Source organism: Chelon labrosus, assembly GCF_963514085.1.
Source record: "Chelon labrosus genome assembly, chromosome: 20".
Lineage (NCBI taxonomy): Eukaryota > Metazoa > Chordata > Actinopteri > Mugiliformes > Mugilidae > Chelon > Chelon labrosus.
Window position 1 is genome coordinate 12,944,849 of NC_140353.1, and position 17,523 is coordinate 12,962,371.

At 40.8% G+C, this 17,523-nt stretch overlaps 2 protein-coding genes across 3 annotated transcripts; one reads left to right on the forward strand and one right to left on the reverse strand.

Moving 5' to 3' along the window:
• Window positions 1-442: 442 nt before the first annotated feature.
• kif15 (kinesin family member 15) lies at window positions 443-9,724 on the reverse strand. The gene is made up of 35 exons (XM_084568741.1): window positions 9,464-9,724; window positions 9,213-9,243; window positions 8,716-8,902; window positions 8,490-8,566; window positions 8,361-8,398; window positions 8,170-8,267; window positions 7,898-8,077; window positions 7,387-7,596; window positions 7,161-7,286; window positions 6,936-7,058; window positions 6,661-6,808; window positions 6,421-6,503; window positions 6,123-6,332; window positions 5,827-6,004; window positions 5,581-5,722; window positions 5,264-5,405; window positions 4,990-5,154; window positions 4,770-4,898; window positions 4,570-4,675; window positions 3,808-3,973; window positions 3,579-3,729; window positions 3,393-3,478; window positions 3,202-3,280; window positions 3,018-3,104; window positions 2,810-2,914; window positions 2,590-2,712; window positions 2,353-2,499; window positions 2,160-2,255; window positions 1,853-2,017; window positions 1,658-1,761; window positions 1,496-1,562; window positions 1,372-1,409; window positions 1,133-1,265; window positions 835-966; window positions 443-729 (listed from the first exon to the last, which is right to left on the reverse strand). Exons 1-35 carry the CDS (start codon window positions 9,480-9,482, stop codon window positions 625-627), a joined length of 4,176 nt encoding a protein of 1,391 aa, XP_084424867.1. The 5' UTR covers window positions 9,483-9,724; the 3' UTR covers window positions 443-624.
• Window positions 9,725-9,974: 250 nt separating this feature from the next.
• tacc3 (transforming, acidic coiled-coil containing protein 3) lies at window positions 9,975-16,927 on the forward strand. 2 transcript variants are annotated; one of them, XM_084568745.1, is made up of 17 exons: window positions 9,975-10,087; window positions 11,754-11,919; window positions 12,417-12,544; window positions 12,630-12,667; window positions 12,757-13,975; window positions 14,066-14,102; window positions 14,195-14,345; window positions 14,513-14,571; window positions 14,664-14,794; window positions 14,968-15,055; window positions 15,164-15,289; window positions 15,765-15,832; window positions 15,915-15,958; window positions 16,051-16,211; window positions 16,308-16,414; window positions 16,491-16,611; window positions 16,702-16,927. In XM_084568745.1, the coding sequence occupies exons 2-17, from the start codon at window positions 11,755-11,757 to the stop codon at window positions 16,765-16,767; spliced, it is 2,709 nt and encodes a 902-aa protein (XP_084424871.1). In that variant the 5' UTR covers window positions 9,975-10,087; window position 11,754; the 3' UTR covers window positions 16,768-16,927. The 2 variants fall into 2 exon arrangements, with proteins under 2 accessions (XP_084424871.1, XP_084424872.1); XM_084568746.1 differs by lacking the exon at window positions 9,975-10,087 and having other exon boundaries at window positions 11,719-11,919; window positions 12,757-13,370; window positions 13,431-13,975.
• The last annotated feature ends 596 nt before the right edge of the window (window positions 16,928-17,523 follow it).

Genomic DNA, 17,523 nt, shown 5'->3' on the forward strand with positions numbered 1-17,523 from the left:
TTAAAACGTTCCTTTACCAAAAAGATAAAAACACTGGACACAGCTCAGATGTTCAGTCACAATCACATCCCCAGACACACACAGAGAACATGAGGTTAATTTAGTTTTTTAAACCTGGGTCCTATAACCATTTTGACTATCACTCAAATAGGAAAATAAACCGAAACACCAAAGCCCGTTTCCTTCTTTGTTTTTCTGATGAAAAGTGCTGTTTTAAGAGCAGAGGGACCTGCTGCTTCCACAGAGTGGAAGTAATGTTATTTTGTTGACCTGGCATCAGTACACACAGCATGGCAGAGTAGTAAAACCAATCTGAGTCTGTCAGTGACAAAAACAAGCACTTGTAGAGGACAGTGGACAAATACCCTACTTAATAACATGGCAGCAGATTTGCTGCAGCTGTGTAAGTGTCCTCACGTAGTTTTAGTAATTTTTGCTTTAAAAAAAACAACAAAAAAAACTTGGGAATATGGGGCCCAGACTTAGAAATACTGAAATCATCCTTTAACACACATCATAGTAAAATATTGGCTCACTAAAATAAAATCACGATGTATTCCTACTTGAAACGACAAACGATTAAAAATATAGTTTAAAATAACAGTTGTTGACAAGGAAAGATGTTCACTGTTCAACCAACTTCAAATCAAGGATTTGTGACACCTCCATTGGCAGACATCCAAAGTTCTCTCGCATCTGGTTATTCTCTGCTCTGAGCTTTTCATTTTCCTTGAAAACAAACAAAATACACAAAATTGGTTGACATGATGTGTTTGCAGGGATTCACATGGATGAAGAAAAGCGTCTATAAATTAAAGAGGCTATGTTAGATACCTCTTGGAGTTTGGTGTTGTCCTTTTTCAGCTTAACCAAATATTCAATCTTCTGTTTGTGGTTCTGGTGTCCCACAAGTTTTCCAGTCTCCTCCGACAGCTTAATGTTCTGCTTACGAAGAACCTCATTCTCCTTTGAGAGAGCAAACATATTGCTAAAGTCAGCTGAATGGTAACTCCCGTGCATGCGTTACTGATCCCAGTTATTTTGGATTTGATCCTAAACATTTTCTCACTTAATTGTTAGAAAGATTCTGTTTTGTTGCACATGGGAAACTAAGATCGACTCCAACTCTCACCTGGAGGAGCTTCTCCTCATCCTGTATCCTCTCACTCAGATCTCTTATGTCTAGACAGCGGTTCCTCAGCTCAGAGGTGAGCTCTTGAATGCAGACCTGAGACTGAGCCAACGTGGACTCCTGCACCTGCAGTCTAACCCGGAGTAAAACAAGAATAGTTATCTGCTTGTCAATCATCCATGAAAGTTTGAAACCAGCAACACACACTGGTTCAGTTAATAAAATAACTTCATGCTTACTTTTTTTGAGTGTCAGAGAGCTTCTGCACTATTTTGCTCTGATAACAAATAAAAAAAAAAAAACATGATGAATAAATTATTCCCTCAAGAGAAGAAAGAAAACATCTGCTAAACAAATACATACCTTCTCTTCTCTCTCGTCCTGTAACTCTTTAAGCATGGACTGTCTGATGGCATCATTCAACTCCTGACTGAAAAATCACAGACAACATTATTCATGTTATTTAGTCCTATTTAGTCCTGGCTGGTCTGATGGCTGAATAACTGGATGATGAAGAAACTCAACCCATTATTGTTTCCGTTCGTAGTCAGCTGGTTCTGCTTGGCGTAAAAATGGTCAAGCAAATCCTGGATCTCCATTCGAACCTTCTCTTTCTCAGTCAGCTGCGTCTGAGGACAGGGAATACTGAATATGAATATTTAAAAAATGGCTATAGGTTTATTTAAATTTGGCATCCAGAAATTAAAAAAAATACTGTACCTTAAGCCTTTCGATCTCGTCATTTTTGGCCGCCCTCTCAGCGTTCAGCTCTGCTAAAAGAACCTCCATGGTCATCATGGAGGAGCGCCTGTTCTCCAGCTCCCGCTCCTGGATCTCTAACACCTGGCTCAGGTCCCTGTTGAAGCTTCCTGGAGCACAAGGTGTCTTAAGAAACAAAAAAGAGAGAAAACAAATATAATAATATATTAGATTTGTAATTACAAATTAAATATATTTACATATATAATAAAATAAGTCACGGATGCACCATTTGGGTAGGCATATTTAAACAGTAAACAAGATTTACCCGAGGCGATGATTTAGGTGTGACGGTCAACTCAGCAAACGGGTTGAAATTTCCATTTCTTACAGTTTTCTCTACAGCGTCTTGCTGTTGTTGCACCTGGAACAAAGGTAGAGTTTTGAAAATAAGTCATTTGGATCCTATCCTTTAAACATTTTTACAGTACCAGCTGCTGACACATGACATGAAAAATCACCTTCTGCTGTAGATTCTGTATCATGACATCCTTCTGGGCTGTTTGTTCTCGAGATGCTTGGAGGAGGCTGTTCTGTTCATCTACGACCTTAGTGAGTCTCTCAACCTCTTCATTGGCATAAATCATATCCTCCCGCAACAACTCAACCTAAGGACATATACATTATATTGAGTAAAACTAAAGAGTCAAAACATTATTCACTTGACATCTGCAAGGCTCCACATAAAGATGCATTACCTCGACTGCGTTGGAAGCCACCTTCCTGTCTAAACTTTCCTTTAGGTCACAGATTTCTGCCTGCATCTTACAGTTTTGTTCCCTCATATCTTCCCTTTCAAAGCAGGCAGTGTTGTATTTGGCCTGAAAAAGCAATGACATTATTATTAGGAACATACCCTGATCGAACAAATGGGGAACTCATTTAAGACATAAAGAGCAATATAGGAGGAAGTAGTACTGTGATGTCTTTGATATCTTCTGACAGGTGGGTAATGGTCTGTTCCTTCTGGCTGAGTTCACTGCGGACGTCTCTGGTTTGGTTCATTAGATCCAGAATAACGTCCTGTCAAACAATACAAGAGGTATTCAGAAGGTCATTGGCATACTGAGACCATGTTTATTGTGATTAAAAAAAAAAAGTGAGATTATTGTTTGCTGAGGCTTACTTTGTTCTGTTCGATCTTCTGCTCCAAGATTTTTATCCTTTCATTAGCAGAGGTTACATTTTGCTCAAGGTCATCATTTCTGGATGCCTTCAAAACAAAGAATAAGACCACCAGGTTTAGCTACAGAGCTACAGTTATTGCTTTGCCAATTAATTATAATTTATGCATTCTTGTTGGGGCTCACCTGTTGTTGATTTTGTAACGTCAAGTCAGCCACTTGTTTTCTGAGCTGCGTATTCTGCTCAATAGTTTCAATAAGGTCTCTGAAGGCATAAACCAAGATCACTTATGTTAATATAATAAGAGTAATATTAAATATTAAAATCGATTCATAAAACACAATAACTTTCAACAGTTCCAGTTTGCAAAACTCACTTCGATGAACTTTCTTTGTTTTCTCTTAACTGAGAGATCAGGGTGTTTGAGCGTTCTTGCTCAGTTTGCAGAGAATTATTTAAATCCTTCAGGAAAAAGGAAAAAAAAGAAATAGAAAGGACAGTTAAGTCATCAAAGCCTACATTTCAAGACCACAATGGTGCTAGAGTTTATAAATTCACTAACCATGACCTTGGCCTTGAGTTCCTCCATCTCCTGCAGCCTGTCATGCAGCTGCTGCCTCGCCTGATCAGCCTCAAACTTGGCCTCAGCTTGCAGCTGGTCAAATGAATCCTGCAATGTCCGATGCTGCTCCAGAAGCTGCTCCCACTCCAGTCTGGAACAAAGACATTGTGGTTGTGAGCGTGTAAACACATTAGGCCGAAGAGAGCGTACCACTATTAGTCATGCTTACTGGACTTTGTCGAGTTGGAGCTGTGTGCTGATCAGACTGCTCGACAGCTGACTCATCTCACTCTGCTGCTCGCTCTGAGCGTCTCTTAGCTCGTTCTTCACAGAGGCCAGCTCCTTATCGGACGACTGCAGAACCAAGCGTAAATCACGGATCTCTGTCCTCAGAACTGAAAGGAGAGAAAAGACTTTCATTGAGAGCTGCTTAAAAGCATTTGCACCCCTCAGAATTTTTTCTGTGCATTTCTGCATAAAAAATTACTTGAAACATCAGCAGATTTTTACACAAGTCAAGAGACTAGACAAAGAGAACCCAATCACACGAAACTGGAAAATGTTTCGGTATTTGTTTGGTCAAAAACTACTTTTTTAGGAAGCTCCTGATGTCTGTGTTATCATACACGATCAGACTGTGAAAAGTCCCCGATTTATTCATTTTTTTAAACCAAATGGGACACTGAACAACACCTGTGTCTCAGTACATTAGTCGGAAACACTTCTGAACAGATTTATTCTAATTTGGCCTTGAAATTAACCTGTAATCCTACAGAGGAATTTACTTTTGAAGCAAACAGATAGGTAATATATGCAAATGTTCCTGAATAAACACTTTCAGGACTTGTGTGAAAATCATCTGATGTTTTAAGTAATTTTTATGCAGACATGTCTAAAATTCTGCAGGATGCCGATACTTTTAAGCAGCACTGTATGCTCGTTGATACAGGAGTAAAACCAAGCAAACAATCAGGAGGAACATCAGTTTAACCTTCTGCAGCTTGTTGTTCAGACTGAAGGCTCTGTTGCAAGTTGTTGATGGTCTCTTGCAGGGTGAGCTGATCTTTCTTCCTATTATTTCTCTCAGTAGAAAGTAGCTGTATAAAGTTTGAACAATTAGAAAAACAGAACAGATAAATTAATACAGTATTATTTTTGGATTTTACTGACTGTAAAATTAATAAATTGTACCTCTTCCTTGCGGTCAGACTCTTGTGAGACGACAGTAATCTGCTCCTCGAGTTTTGCAATTTGCTGCAACAACTTTCTGTTCTTCAGCTCCTCTTCCTCTAGCTGCACCTGGACACGACTAGCCTGCTCCTGATGAGAAATTAGGAAAAGTAGAAGACAGTAAGAGGACTCTCCTGTATGCGTCTGTTGTACACTAATTTAATGGAAAATCCAGTTTTACCTGCACTTGACGCAGTTCCTCCGTCAACGCCATCTCACCCATATCTGATGGAGGCTGCTCAGCCCAAATGTCTCCGTTGTTGCCTGTCCCATTCAGGTGGTCCGGGCTGGAGAGATTCATGAGGTGAGACCGCAGGTTGTATGGTTTGGTGGGCGTGGTGAGAATCTGGTATGAGATATATCAGTAATGAAACAGAATACATTTTTTTAAATAATCCTAGACAAAGAAAATACGTGACAAGTTGCCAGTTATATCAGTTTCAACACTGACTGACCTTTATGGTTTCAACGTGCATTCTGTTCAGTTCTGAGACCTCCTTGTTTTTATGTGCATTTGTGGCTTCCAAAATGTTTTCCAAATGCCTGTTGGACTTGTCAAGGTATCTTTTCTCAGACTCCAACTGAGACATCTGTTTCCTGAAACACAACCCACAAAGAAGCTAGATATTTGTATTTTCCAATTAACCAGGAATTATTATGTTTGTCTGTTTATAACCTCCTGTATCCAGCTTAGTTATTTCACTGTAGAGACAGTTATCAACAAAGAAAAATCTCAATTAAAACAGCTGTACGCATTCAATAACTTCCTTACTTGGTGACCTCTTTATACTCCTCAAAGGCGTTAAGTGCAGCAGCGAGATCCGACTGCTTCTGAAGCACTTGAGCGTTCAACTTCTCAACTGTAGCCGCCAAGACAGAATTTGTACCCGCGGAGGTTGAAGAGACTCCTGAGGCTGTAGTGCAACATGCGATTATTAATATACATATTTTTTATTTATTTATTTATTTATTTTTAAATCTACAAAACCATCCTCATTTCTCAAGTTAGTTGTCTTACTCTCTGTGAGTCTTTCTGACTCCATAGCCTTCTGAAAGGCTTCTTCCAAATCAGCGGCAACTTGGGCTATGACCTCTCCAGCTTTCACCACTGACTCAAGAGAGCGTAGTTGACGGTTCTCCTCCCTGAGGGTGTAATTCTCCGCTGCATATCGAGTCATCTTTGGGTGATGCTCAACCTTAAAAGGGCAGAAGAATGTACGTTAAGGGGAATTGTGTATCTATATATTATGCAGACATAGTCATGAGCAACGGAGACAGTGTTCAAAGGGGTTAAAATATTTTTTTTTTTCTTACCTGATCTCTTAAGATCTTAATCTCTTCTTTCAGCTTTTCAATCAAAGCCTGAGACTCCTTGTCAGACAGTGAGCTTTGTCCAGTCTTCAGTTTAGTCTCAAGGCGAGAGATGTGGTCTTCTCGAAACCTGATAATCATTCGGCTAGAATGGATAAACTTGTCTTTTTGAGTCCAGGCCTCCTCAAGTTGAGCCACCTTCTTCAGTAGCACCTAAGTGTAGTCAAACATAACTGTAAATGTACTTGTATCAGCAGACCGATTTCCTCACAACATTAGAAGGGGAAAAAAATCCTCATACCCTCTTTTCCTCATCTTGCTTCTTCCACAGACGAACAGCAGCCATAAACTTGGCTTTATATGAGACATCATGATGAATTTCATCTAGATTAGAAAAAAAAGCCATATTACATTTGTTTAAAAAATGTTTAATTTATGACTTAGGACCCTTTGTCCACTCTAGCTCAGGTTTGTAACACTAAACGTGAGTAAATAGCAGCAGGTTACATGGTTAACATATGTTTGATCAGCATATTGTTACCTGTGGGGAGTTCAGGTCCTCCTGGTGCTATGTCTCTCCCATAGTCCACTGCCTGAGAAACCAGTGCCTGAGCAAGTTGCTCCTTCAGTTTCTTCACCTCAGCCTGTAGCTGCCTCACATTTCCCTGTGTGTCTTCATTGATGACAGCCTAGTAAAACAGAATAATTCCACAGTGATTAAATAATGAAGTGCTCTAATCTGGAAATCATCAGAAACAGGTTCAATCTGGTCTGCTTTAATACAGTGTAAAGCTGTGTTTGATGACATATTAATACCTTATTTTTGATCAGCTTTGCCCTCTGAGCAAACTGTAAGGTGGACAATGTTTCTCCAAAACACTTTGAACCAGGGTGTACGTTGGCTATGATGTAAGTCTTCGCATTTCCACCAAGAGAGTCCTGAAATAACCATAAAATTAATTTTCTGAACATCTGGCAACGTCAGTGTCATCTTTGCAGGGGACTTGACTTGTACAGTTTCCTTGTATAGTTTGTAATTACCCTGAGCAAGAAGGTGAGTTTAGAATCCCTGTAGCAGATGTGGCGGTTCTTCCCATTAGACACATCCACCAGTGCCATGATCACCTGGCCAAGGCACATGAGGGAGCGATTGATACTACTGGCCTCCTAAAAGAAAAGCAGAGCAGACAACAGCAGTTATAGAGAACAAAAATCACAAATGTAGTGCCAGACAGGGAGACCGTTCAGGCACAAAGCTTCCTTTTACCTTGAGTCTTGAACCTTCTGTGTGTGTGTCTTTTTGTCTCTCAGACCCTGCCAGATCAACCAGGTTCAGCTGAGACATTCGGATGTTCACCACCTCATTGACGGTCTCTTTAGACTCCAAAGTCATACTGAACACTGCGTGAGATCTCGAAGATTCGCGGTTCATGGAGGTAGAGGCCACACGTCGATTGCGCCAGCCCATAGATAGCACCTAAGTGGTATCAAACACAAACTCTGTAGCCCCACAGGTGTTTCTTAGAATGGCCCAAACACGGATTTAATTAATTTAACCTCAACTCTGTAAAATAATCTGAAAATGCTTAACACGGCTTATAGTGCATCAAATTATTTTTTTGTAATAAGTGAATAAAACTGGATATAGAATTGAAAGGACTGTAGTGGTTTCATTCTCTCTAACTGGTCAGACATGAGTGATACCAAATATTATACTAGTACACATATTATACTAGTACACAGACTTCAATTAGTCTCAAGAAAGTAGGAATGTATACCTGGTACGCTTCAGCAGCTGAGTTCACAAACTTCTCCACTGCCCCCTCTACAAACATGCCTTTCTTGATGTTCTCCCTGAGAAACAGGCTGGCTGAGGCTGTGTCCAGAAGGTCATAAATTTGTTCATTGTATATCTCAATAAATGAACATTTGCAAAGGAAACTCTTGGACTGAGAAGACTTTTGGGAGAGAAAGAAGAAGTGCGATATTAATTAAAAATCAAACCGGAAACACAGATTTACATCTTCACGGTGAATGTTACACAGCTCACCCTTTCCACTTCTCTGTTGATGAGAAAAAACAAGTACTCAAAACTTCTGGGAATGACCCCCCGTAATTCATCTGTGAAGTTATCCAGCTCAGATGGTCCTGGATGAAGAAAAGAAAACAAGTGTAAGCTCATGTTATTCTATGCTTGAGCTTAAAGAACCTGTCGTATACAGTGTGATATGGAAGTCTCACCGAGCATGGTGAAAGTTTTTCCTGAGCCTGTTTGTCCACTGAAGAAGCAAAAGAACAGTTCAATAAGGAATTGAAAGGTTGCCATAAGCACATTTTATACTGTATATGAGCAATAGAAACACCACTTACTATGCAAATATGGTACCATTATATCCATTCATGCAAGACTCCACTATATTCTTGGCCACACTGGAGAATACAGAGTCCTGTTGAAAAATGACACAATCACACACACACATCAGATGACCTTACTGTCATTTAGGCAACATCACACATCAAATCAAGCTACTTTAAGTCACTTACGTTATTTGTAGCCATGCTAGTTGTATATTCATAATTGCCATATGCTACGAACCTGAGATGTGTCCATATCAGCAACATGGTCATAGGTGAAGGTCCGCGGCTCTGGCTTTGAGAGCAGACGGATGGTGTTGGGCGAGGTGACCGTGAGACACAAATTCTGATCTCCATCTGTGGTCAGCCCAGTGCCCTGGGTCAAAGGTCGCACTCGGACAAAAACTTTGATGCAATCGCTGTCACCACTGTAAACCCAGAAAATGCATAATATAAAAAAAAGATTTGCGCTTTGTAGATGGTTAAAGTAAAACACTGCATAAAAAAAGCACATGGGAGCAGGCACCGCTGCCCACATTTCTATGTAACTGTAACTTTATAGCCTTCTAAGGCATACCAAACATAAAAACACAAAATAAGAAAAGAAATAAAACAACAACCACACAATCACAGCATCGGAATTAGCTTAGACATAGATCAAGAGTATGCGAGTAAAATTTAATTCAACTGTCGGTTTAGTTTGAAGAGCAGCGTCAGTGTGAATTAAGCTTTGGTTACCTGGCAGCAAGATGGCTTGAATCGCCCGATCCTGTAAAGCAAAGAAGAGCACCATTAAATGTTTATTCAGCAGATTAGCCTCCTAAAATGTCTGCTTTCGAGGTGCAATACAGTTTAGGTTAACCTGTGTGTACTGGCTAAGTAGCTACTGAGTCGTCAACTAGCTTGCAAAAGTTACCAAAATTAGCGAATTAGTCTAGTTGACGGCATATTAGCTTGCAAAGTGAACAAATGTGCGTTTAGTGCGCTACCTTTTCCGCTGGAAGTCATTGTGGACAAAGAAATAGTCGCCGTTACATGGGGATATTTAATTTCTTCATCAGACGAGGAAGGACGACGTTGTTTACATCCTTCAAAATTGGCGGGCAGATCTGCTTCTGCTTCTTCTTCTTCTTCCTCCTCCTACGCCACCTCTTCTTCTTCGTTGATTTAACTCACGGATACGCCAGCTTTACTGCCACCTACTGGATTTAAGCGTGCAGGAGTACTATTTTAAGGGAAAAGACGAAATTAATTTACATCATGATTCACATTTTCTGTATCCGATTGCTTTTTGTGTTTTTTTTTTGTAACTGTTAAATTATATTTATTTTTTCCGTTATATTTTTAAGTTGGTTCTGGCCGTCGGTTAGATCCATAGGGATGGATCGCATCCGCTCTTTAACGCGATTGGCTGCTCAACCAGGAAGAGCGTTTCCTTTGAGTGTTTCTGGCGTTTTTATTGGTGCGTTCCCAGGCGTTTAAATTCCAAACGGCTGTAGCCCAGAGAAGGCGAGGGGTTTTCAAAAGAGAGTTGTTCGCACTCGCCGCTGCACTGTCGTATGCGTTGACGAAGTGTTTTATAAGTTCTACAGGTAATTATCTGTCATATTGAGGTAGGTGCTAAATGCAGGATGATACTAAAGTACATTACGTCTCGTAGTGTATTAAAATACGATCCCAGCTTTTATGTAAACTTTAGTTGGGTCTAATGTTAACAGTTGGCTAACGAATCTGTTGTTGTCGATTTATTGTTAACGCAAGTCATGTCACAATTAGGCTAACCTGGGTGTCGACCGTGATGTTTAGGACAAATTGCTTAAGTTCAATAGCAAATCGTTAGCAAATCCACATGAGCAGCTAATATTTGAAGAAATCTACGTTAGCATTAGCTGTCCACGTTGAGTGTTTTGCTCTCTGATAACCTGAAGTGTTGAACGCTAGCTTAGCTCAAACTAACGGTTGACGACATTGGTCTTATGACAGCAACAATCATCGTTTAGTAAAAAGGCTGTACACGCAAATATGATATACTGGGATTTATCAACATCTTAAGAACAAGTAAACTCAATCACTGTAGACAGATCGTCGACTGATCCTCAAATCCTAAAAAAAAAAAATCACCTCTTGCAAACTGAACGTCAGCTGAATTTAATTTCATTTCATGTGGTCTGAATTAATTTGAAGTGTTGCACAAGCTTTATTGCTTTTTTTTTTTATGAGCGGTGGAAAAACATTAGATACAATTATGAAATGAAAATTGAGCAGTAACATTGTGCTTGAAGTGAATGGGAAAAAAATAGTTAAATCGTGAAATGATCAAAACAAAGGCATATTTTGTCAATTTCCCTTGTCTTGCATTAATCACTGATCTCACAAAATTGTCAGGAAAGTGGTGTCAATGGTGGGAGAAACAAAATATTACTGAAGTGGAAGAGATGCACAAACGTGACAAATGTATTTGAGTTGGAAACCAATAGATGAGCAAATTGTCAATTCATTTGATGAGCTTCAATTTTAATTATTGAATTATGAACCATTGTGCTAGTCTGTTTTCTTCATATGAGGACTGTAAACTAAAATAGTGTTTAAGAAAATTCTTCGATAATTCATGGTTCAACTTTCTGCACCCTGTAACAAATCGCACACTTCTGTGCTCATAAGCTGACATATAATATTGTTACAATATGATATTATCAACCAAAATAGCTTGGTACATAATGTTATATTTGATAGGAATTTTATTTAAACGCTTTGCTGTTTGTTGTTGCCAAGATGTTAATAAGTAAACTTGGTGTTTTACTGTTATAAAAAGGGCTTGTCAATGCCCTCTGGTGGTCAAACTGTGAAACAGCGACTCATTTTCTACTTCCAGTATTTTGAAGTTGTTATTCAATGTCAAATGTATTTACTGAAAGATTAACTCAGTGCACAGTAACCACATTTACAAGTTTGAGCTCATATTATTTTTATCGTTTTTTATCGTCCCTCTACCACATTCACCCCCACAAAATGTTTTATTATATAGAGGAGTGTATTATAATAATATAAATTATAGCAATACCCCAACCAAAATTCAGTAACAGAAGTAAACTGGCTCGGCAATGTGCTCCTCAGTCCTAAACTTTGTATCCTCTTTCTTTGTTCACACGCATCGGTAAACTCTGACCAAACTTATCTTATCAACCGGGCGCAGCTTTCAGAGTGGCACCTCCTTCGGGCTGCAGCTGGTCCGTCCCAGCCCTGTAACACTCTAACAGCCCGTTCCTCCGCTTTTCACAGGATGAGTTCGGTTGAGGTGAATGACGAGAATTGTGGGGTCACCCCTGGAGGAAAGCACAACAGCTCGAGTACCGACATATTTGCCCTGGATCAGCCAACTGGGAGGCCCTCCATCCTGCGTCAGACGGAGAATCTGCCCAGCAAGACTGTACAAAAGGGTGTGAAGGTACAGAATCTGCTACTTTGGATGTTTTTTTTAAATATTTTTACGTCCCAATTTTCCTGTAGGTTCTTTTCACACACTCTAATGATGCACATTTACAAGGATGATAAACTTTCAGTTATTAGGTCATGCAAACGTTGAGGAGCTGATGAGAACGATATGTCAGTTTCCCTGCGGGAACCTCCCAAAGGGATCAATAAAGTTGTCTATCTATCTATAAGTTTTTTTTTTTTTTTGCACTTGTGAACAGGAGATTCTTTATTTTAAGAATCTTAATTTCTATGACTTTATGAGGTTTTACCTCAGCCTATTAGTGGCCCACCTTTAACTAGACGTGTGTGAACACAAAGATATTTTCAGAAATGTTGCACTGCGGCCTAGAATATAGTGAAATGACTGAACATTTGTATTTATTTCTTTTGTCTGTCATTCTTTTTGATAAACATTTTTCTGGTCTGTTGACATTGACTATACTTACTGACTAAAATGTTTCTGCATAGGTTTGTTTTCAGACTCCAAGAAGAGATCCTGTGACCAAGAGAATTGTGTCTCCCAGCAAGTCTGTCAAGATGTCATCTGTGGAGGAGTGTACAAACGCAATGGAGTCCCTGAATTTGGATAAATCAAAGTAAGTAACACATTTTAATACTCTGGCATGCATCCAGAGAAATAGCTGGTTACATTCAAGTAACCACGCCTGTTTGGTTTTACAGTGCTTTGCTGCAGGAAACCACTGAGCAGCCCAAACAAGGTAATCTATACAAAATGATTTCCTTCAATTATTTATTTTTTCCTTTCTACTGAGAAACTAACACAAACCGTCTTGAATTCCTCCCACAGAGCCGTCATCTTATCCTGACGACAATATGCCAATACAAAGCAAAGGTGGCTACCTGGTGGATTTTGACAACCTTGAGGCTGTCAATCCATTTCAGGGGTCTAACAAGATGGTTCTTTCTCCTGCAAAGCCAGTTGCTGAAACCCTTGCTATAGATCATGTTGAGCCTCAAGCCACAACACCAGAGAATATCTCAGAGGACCAGACCAAAATAGAATCTGCGCTTGATGAGACGCTTCCGTTCATCCCATCTGTTGAAAACTCACTAGCTGACATCTCCACTAACATCAGCTCCACAGAGAGCAGCGTGGTCACAGTGGTGAAGTTCCCAGCTGCTGAGGAACAAGATTCGTACGCCGCCACACCCGATGAAAAACGACCTGCTAACACGTCTTTGAGCGCGGTGCAAGACAACTCATCGGGCAGTTTTGCGGAGGATGCTCCACTTCCAGCGAAAGGTTCTTATAGCTTTGATTTCGATAACCTTGACTCGGTCAATCCTTTCCAGACAGGAGGCTCTAAAATTCAGAATTCACCCGTCGTTGGGAGAAAGGTGTCACACGAGGATACACCTGCAGAGGAAAACAAGCCTGCGAGTGTCGTTGACGTCCCCGAGGTGGCCCAAGAGTTGCCTGTTCAGCCTGAGGTGGCCCAAGAGTTGCCTGTTCAGCCTGAGGTGGCCCAAGAGTTGCCTGTTCAGCCTGAGGTGGCCCAAGAGTTGCCTGTTCAGCCTGAGGTGGCCCAAGAGTTGCCTGTTCAGCCTGAGGTGAAGCCCATGGCTGCAGTGGCCCCAATATCTGCCAATACAGCCCAGCCTGCAGCTGCTGAATCCCAGCCGGCCGATCTCCCTGTCAAAGAAGGTCCAGTCAAACTTGAGTTCAGTTTCGGTGACGGGACTGAGGTCAAAAAGAAACCTCCACCTAAGAAGTTTGGGAAACGGCCACCTGGTCTAAAGCCTAAGGCTGCGTCTGATGTCAAGCCACCAAAAGAAGCTGCAGTGAAGCCAGATGCTATTGATGTAGCTGACGTTCCAGTTCCCAAAAGTTCTTACACATTTGACATTGACAGGTTTGACGATCCAAACTTCAATCCTTTTGGCACAAAATCCAGCATGAACAACTCCCCAATGAGCAGCAAGAAGTCCAGCCCTGTGCTCACAGAAACGGCCATTCCAGAGCAAACCGACAACCCTGCTGGAAAGGAAGCGATATCACCAGCAAGGTATGTTAACCATTTATCTACCAGTTAGTTATTTGCCGGTGGCGTTTTATTTCACCATACATTTTTATTTTCTCTGTTTGCTCTCTGTAGTGCTGAAGAGAGTTCACCAACTGTCAACCCTGAAGTGGTAAGTAAAGCAATGCAGATTGATGAAAAAACCCTTGACAGTTTCCCTTTTCGTTGTTTGTCATTAACACGTTGTGTTATTGTGACTGACAGCCGGCCGATCAGGAGGTTGCCTCTGACCATGACAAGGGGCTTCAACCTGAAGCAGAAGTGCAGAGTCTCCCCCAGTTCTCCGAATCATCTCAGGCCGACCAGAAGTCACAGCTGCTAGACTTCAATGACGAGTTTGTTCCTGGAACTATGTGTGAGTTAATTTTGGCCTCAACTCTATTTTGTCTAGTTTTACAAATGTATGATTATTCTGTCCGCTCTTAGAAGCTAAACCTAGTTAAATCTGAAGAAAGGCTTCATTCTGTATAGTACAACTGTAAAAAGCTCCTTTTGATATAAACCCATCATTTTCATTTGCAGTCATGGCCAATGACTTTGATGGACAGATTGACTACCTTGAGCAGTTTGGGTCCAGCAGTGTAAGTACTTTGTTGGTCAAACGTAACTATTTTGTTATTGGTGCATGGTCTTTATATATTTAAATGTTTCTTTTTTTTTTTTTTGTCAACAGTTCAAGGAGTCTGCACTGAGGAAACAATCTTTGTACCTGAAGTTTGACCCCCTTCTGAGAGAGAGCCCCAAAAAGTTAGCAGGCCCCGGTGCTCAGGTCCACGTCCCTCCCCTCGCTGCCTTCGCTTCCCGGTATGATGCACTTCTGTTTTCATTTACTCAGATTACTGCTGTCACTGAACGTTAAAGCGGAATTCGTTCTGCTTTGCACACCCTGGAAAACAAAAATTGGATTGGTCTAAAATGTCATTACTTCACATACACGTTTCTTTTTTAAATTTTTTATTTTTTTTTGTCCAATTAAGGCTTGAAACTCCGCAGACGGCTGAAAAAGAGGCAACAGGTGGAGCACAAAAGGATGCTTTCAGACTGTTTGATGATGCTGTGGCACCAGTAAGTCACGATCACCTGATGTCGGCTACAGTGTGTCACCGTTACTACAGTGTGTCACCGTTACTTCTCCTGACTTGATTTCTTTCTCCATATCTGTCTGTTATTTAGGAGCCAGTCCTCAAGAGCCTCGTCCCTCCTTTCCCCCAGCAAGCAAACAGAGAGGATGCCATCATTGAAATGCTGAAGTACAGTCAGAAAGATATGGATGCGGCCATCGCCAAAGTGCAGGAAGAGGTACGGCCTGACCAGTTTGTTTTCTCAAACAGTCCCTGGATCAGTTTGGAATAATCTGGTTAGGCTGCAGAAATACAGAGCTCTATGATTAAACAAACCTTCGTGGAGTGCCATTTTGGGTTGTTACTATCAGCAGAATCTTGTTTCTAAAGCAGAAATAAGGTAAAAGGGACACCAGTTATTTAAAATCTTTTCATTATTCATGGAGACTGACTACAGTTGTCAAGGTAATTAGTTCGGTAGCAATAGTGATAATCGGCAATCATCAGAAATGTCACCGTTTCCTACTTTTTCCATTTTTAAACCAAATTTGCTGTGAATGAGGCCTCCTAATGCATTTTTTAGTGTATAACCGGCTGTTTTGAATGCTCAGCTTTAAATTAGAAGTTGAAGTTTGACTGCCCTTATTAACTAATAAGTCACAGGGTGTCCAAATGGCTATTCTTTGAAATAATTAGTTTATCTTCTCAATTAGGCAAAAGAAAAAGAAGAGCAATGGAATGCAAAATATAAGAAGCTGATTGATGATGGTCAAGAAATGAGGTGAGCGGTGTATGGTTGTTTATTTTTAAGTTTTACACAATATTAGTGTTTCAAGATACTCAACATCTCTTTCCCCTCACAGGAAAATAATTGCAGAATATGAGCTTGTGATTGCAAAAGTGATGGGTAAGTCAGTGTTGTGTACATAATAAACTAATCAGGATAGTTTGTGTAATGACGTGTCTAAAAAATGGTTCTTAAATTTTGGCATGTGTCAGCTGATCAAGAGAAGGAGAGGGAGGTGGCCCAGGCCAAGCTCACCGAGGCTCTGCAGGAGAAGGAGCAAGTGTCCAACGACCTGAACACCATAGAGAGATCATTCTCTGAGCTTTTCAAGAGACTGGAGAAGTACAAGGAAGTTATTGAGGGCTACAAAAAGGTTAGAGTCCATGGACACAAGCCAACAAATGCTCAGCGTATATCTGTTTTGATTTCAAGGGAGTTGAAGGTTCACTCTCCTCTGCCCTCTCTCCAGAATGAACAGACTCTGAAGACGTGTGCACAGGACTACCTGGCAAGAATCAAGAAAGAGGAGCAGCGCTACCTGACTCTTAAAGCTCACGCTGAGGAGAAAATTGGCCAGTAAGTAACACCACAAACATTTTGTGTTGGCTAGTCTTGGGAGAATATCGCTGACTAATTTATTTCTCATCGTCAGAGCTAATTCAGAAATTGCTGAGGTGCGATCAAAGAAGACGTCTGAGATATCGGCACTTCAAGCCCAGCTGCGCAGGGAGCAGCTGAAGGTGCAGTCACTGGAGAAGAGCCTGGACCAGAAGGTGAGTGAACATGTCGATGAACTGGCTGGTATTTGCAGTGGTATTTATGTACAATGTTATTGATATATTGATTTATTTTTATTTTCACAGGAGAAGGAGGCTGAAGAACTCACCAAACTTTGCGATGAACTTATAACAAAAGTCCAGAAGGGCTGAGCTTGTTTGTAAATACTGTATGTTTTAATTCAGATTTTCTTCGTTTGTGTCCAGATCATCTTCATGTGCAGTCTATTGTTTGTCTTTGTCAATGTTCTGGTAGTACTGTAACCACTTTAATAAAGATGCTTTACAAGTTTAATTAGTTTGTGATCATTTTAGACAGTTACACAGTTGGTAGCCGCTAGAGGGCAGTGTTTGCCTTCATAGCGTTTGAATCCTGTCATCTAGGTTTTTGATTCAAAGTGATTTTTACATGTGTATATGAAAGGTTTTGAGCCCTGTAAGTTTTTTGCCATGTTGAGTGTTTCATTTAAACACAGACTGTTCAGTGTACTCACCTATCAACCGTCTGGAGCCAGAGCTCATCTCCATCCTGCAGTGCTTACAACAAAACAAGAGCTCACCTGGTACAATGCTCCCCTTCTTTCCAGAGCAATCACAGGCTCCTGTCACTTCACTCCCAGACCAGGACAATACACTTCCTAAATGGTGAAAGGGAATCCTACCTAGATTGGAGCTGAATGAGGAGGAGGTGGTGGTGGTGGTGGTGGTGCAGACTGGGACAAGTGGGGGGCGAAGTGGAGAGGGTCACTTAAATGGGAAAAGATGCTGGTCGTTCGGTGTAGTCTTGCAGGGCCCATCACTCATCTAAAAAGCCGCTATGAGGCTGCTCTTGTGTCTGCTGGGTATCTATTCAGTCATTCATCCCGGGCAACTTCTGTCCCTCTACTGGCTGCCCTCTGTGTCACCCTC

Excerpts from the sequence above, each read along its gene's own strand:
- kif15 (XM_084568741.1), bottom strand. Across the intron at positions 8,268-8,360 it reads AAAAACTTTCACCATGCTCG|GACCATCTGAGCTGGATAAC; the intron begins GTGAGACTTCCA and ends TTCTTCATCCAG. Across the intron at positions 3,479-3,578 it reads AACTCAAGGCCAAGGTCATG|GATTTAAATAATTCTCTGCA; the intron begins GTTAGTGAATTT and ends TTTTTCCTGAAG.
- tacc3 (XM_084568745.1), top strand. The coding sequence starts at position 11,755 with ATGAGTTCGGTTGAGGTGAATGACGAGAATTGTGGGGTCACCCCTGGA. Across the intron at positions 16,212-16,307 it reads TTATTGAGGGCTACAAAAAG|AATGAACAGACTCTGAAGAC; the intron begins GTTAGAGTCCAT and ends CCCTCTCTCCAG. Across the intron at positions 16,612-16,701 it reads AGAAGAGCCTGGACCAGAAG|GAGAAGGAGGCTGAAGAACT; the intron begins GTGAGTGAACAT and ends TTATTTTCACAG.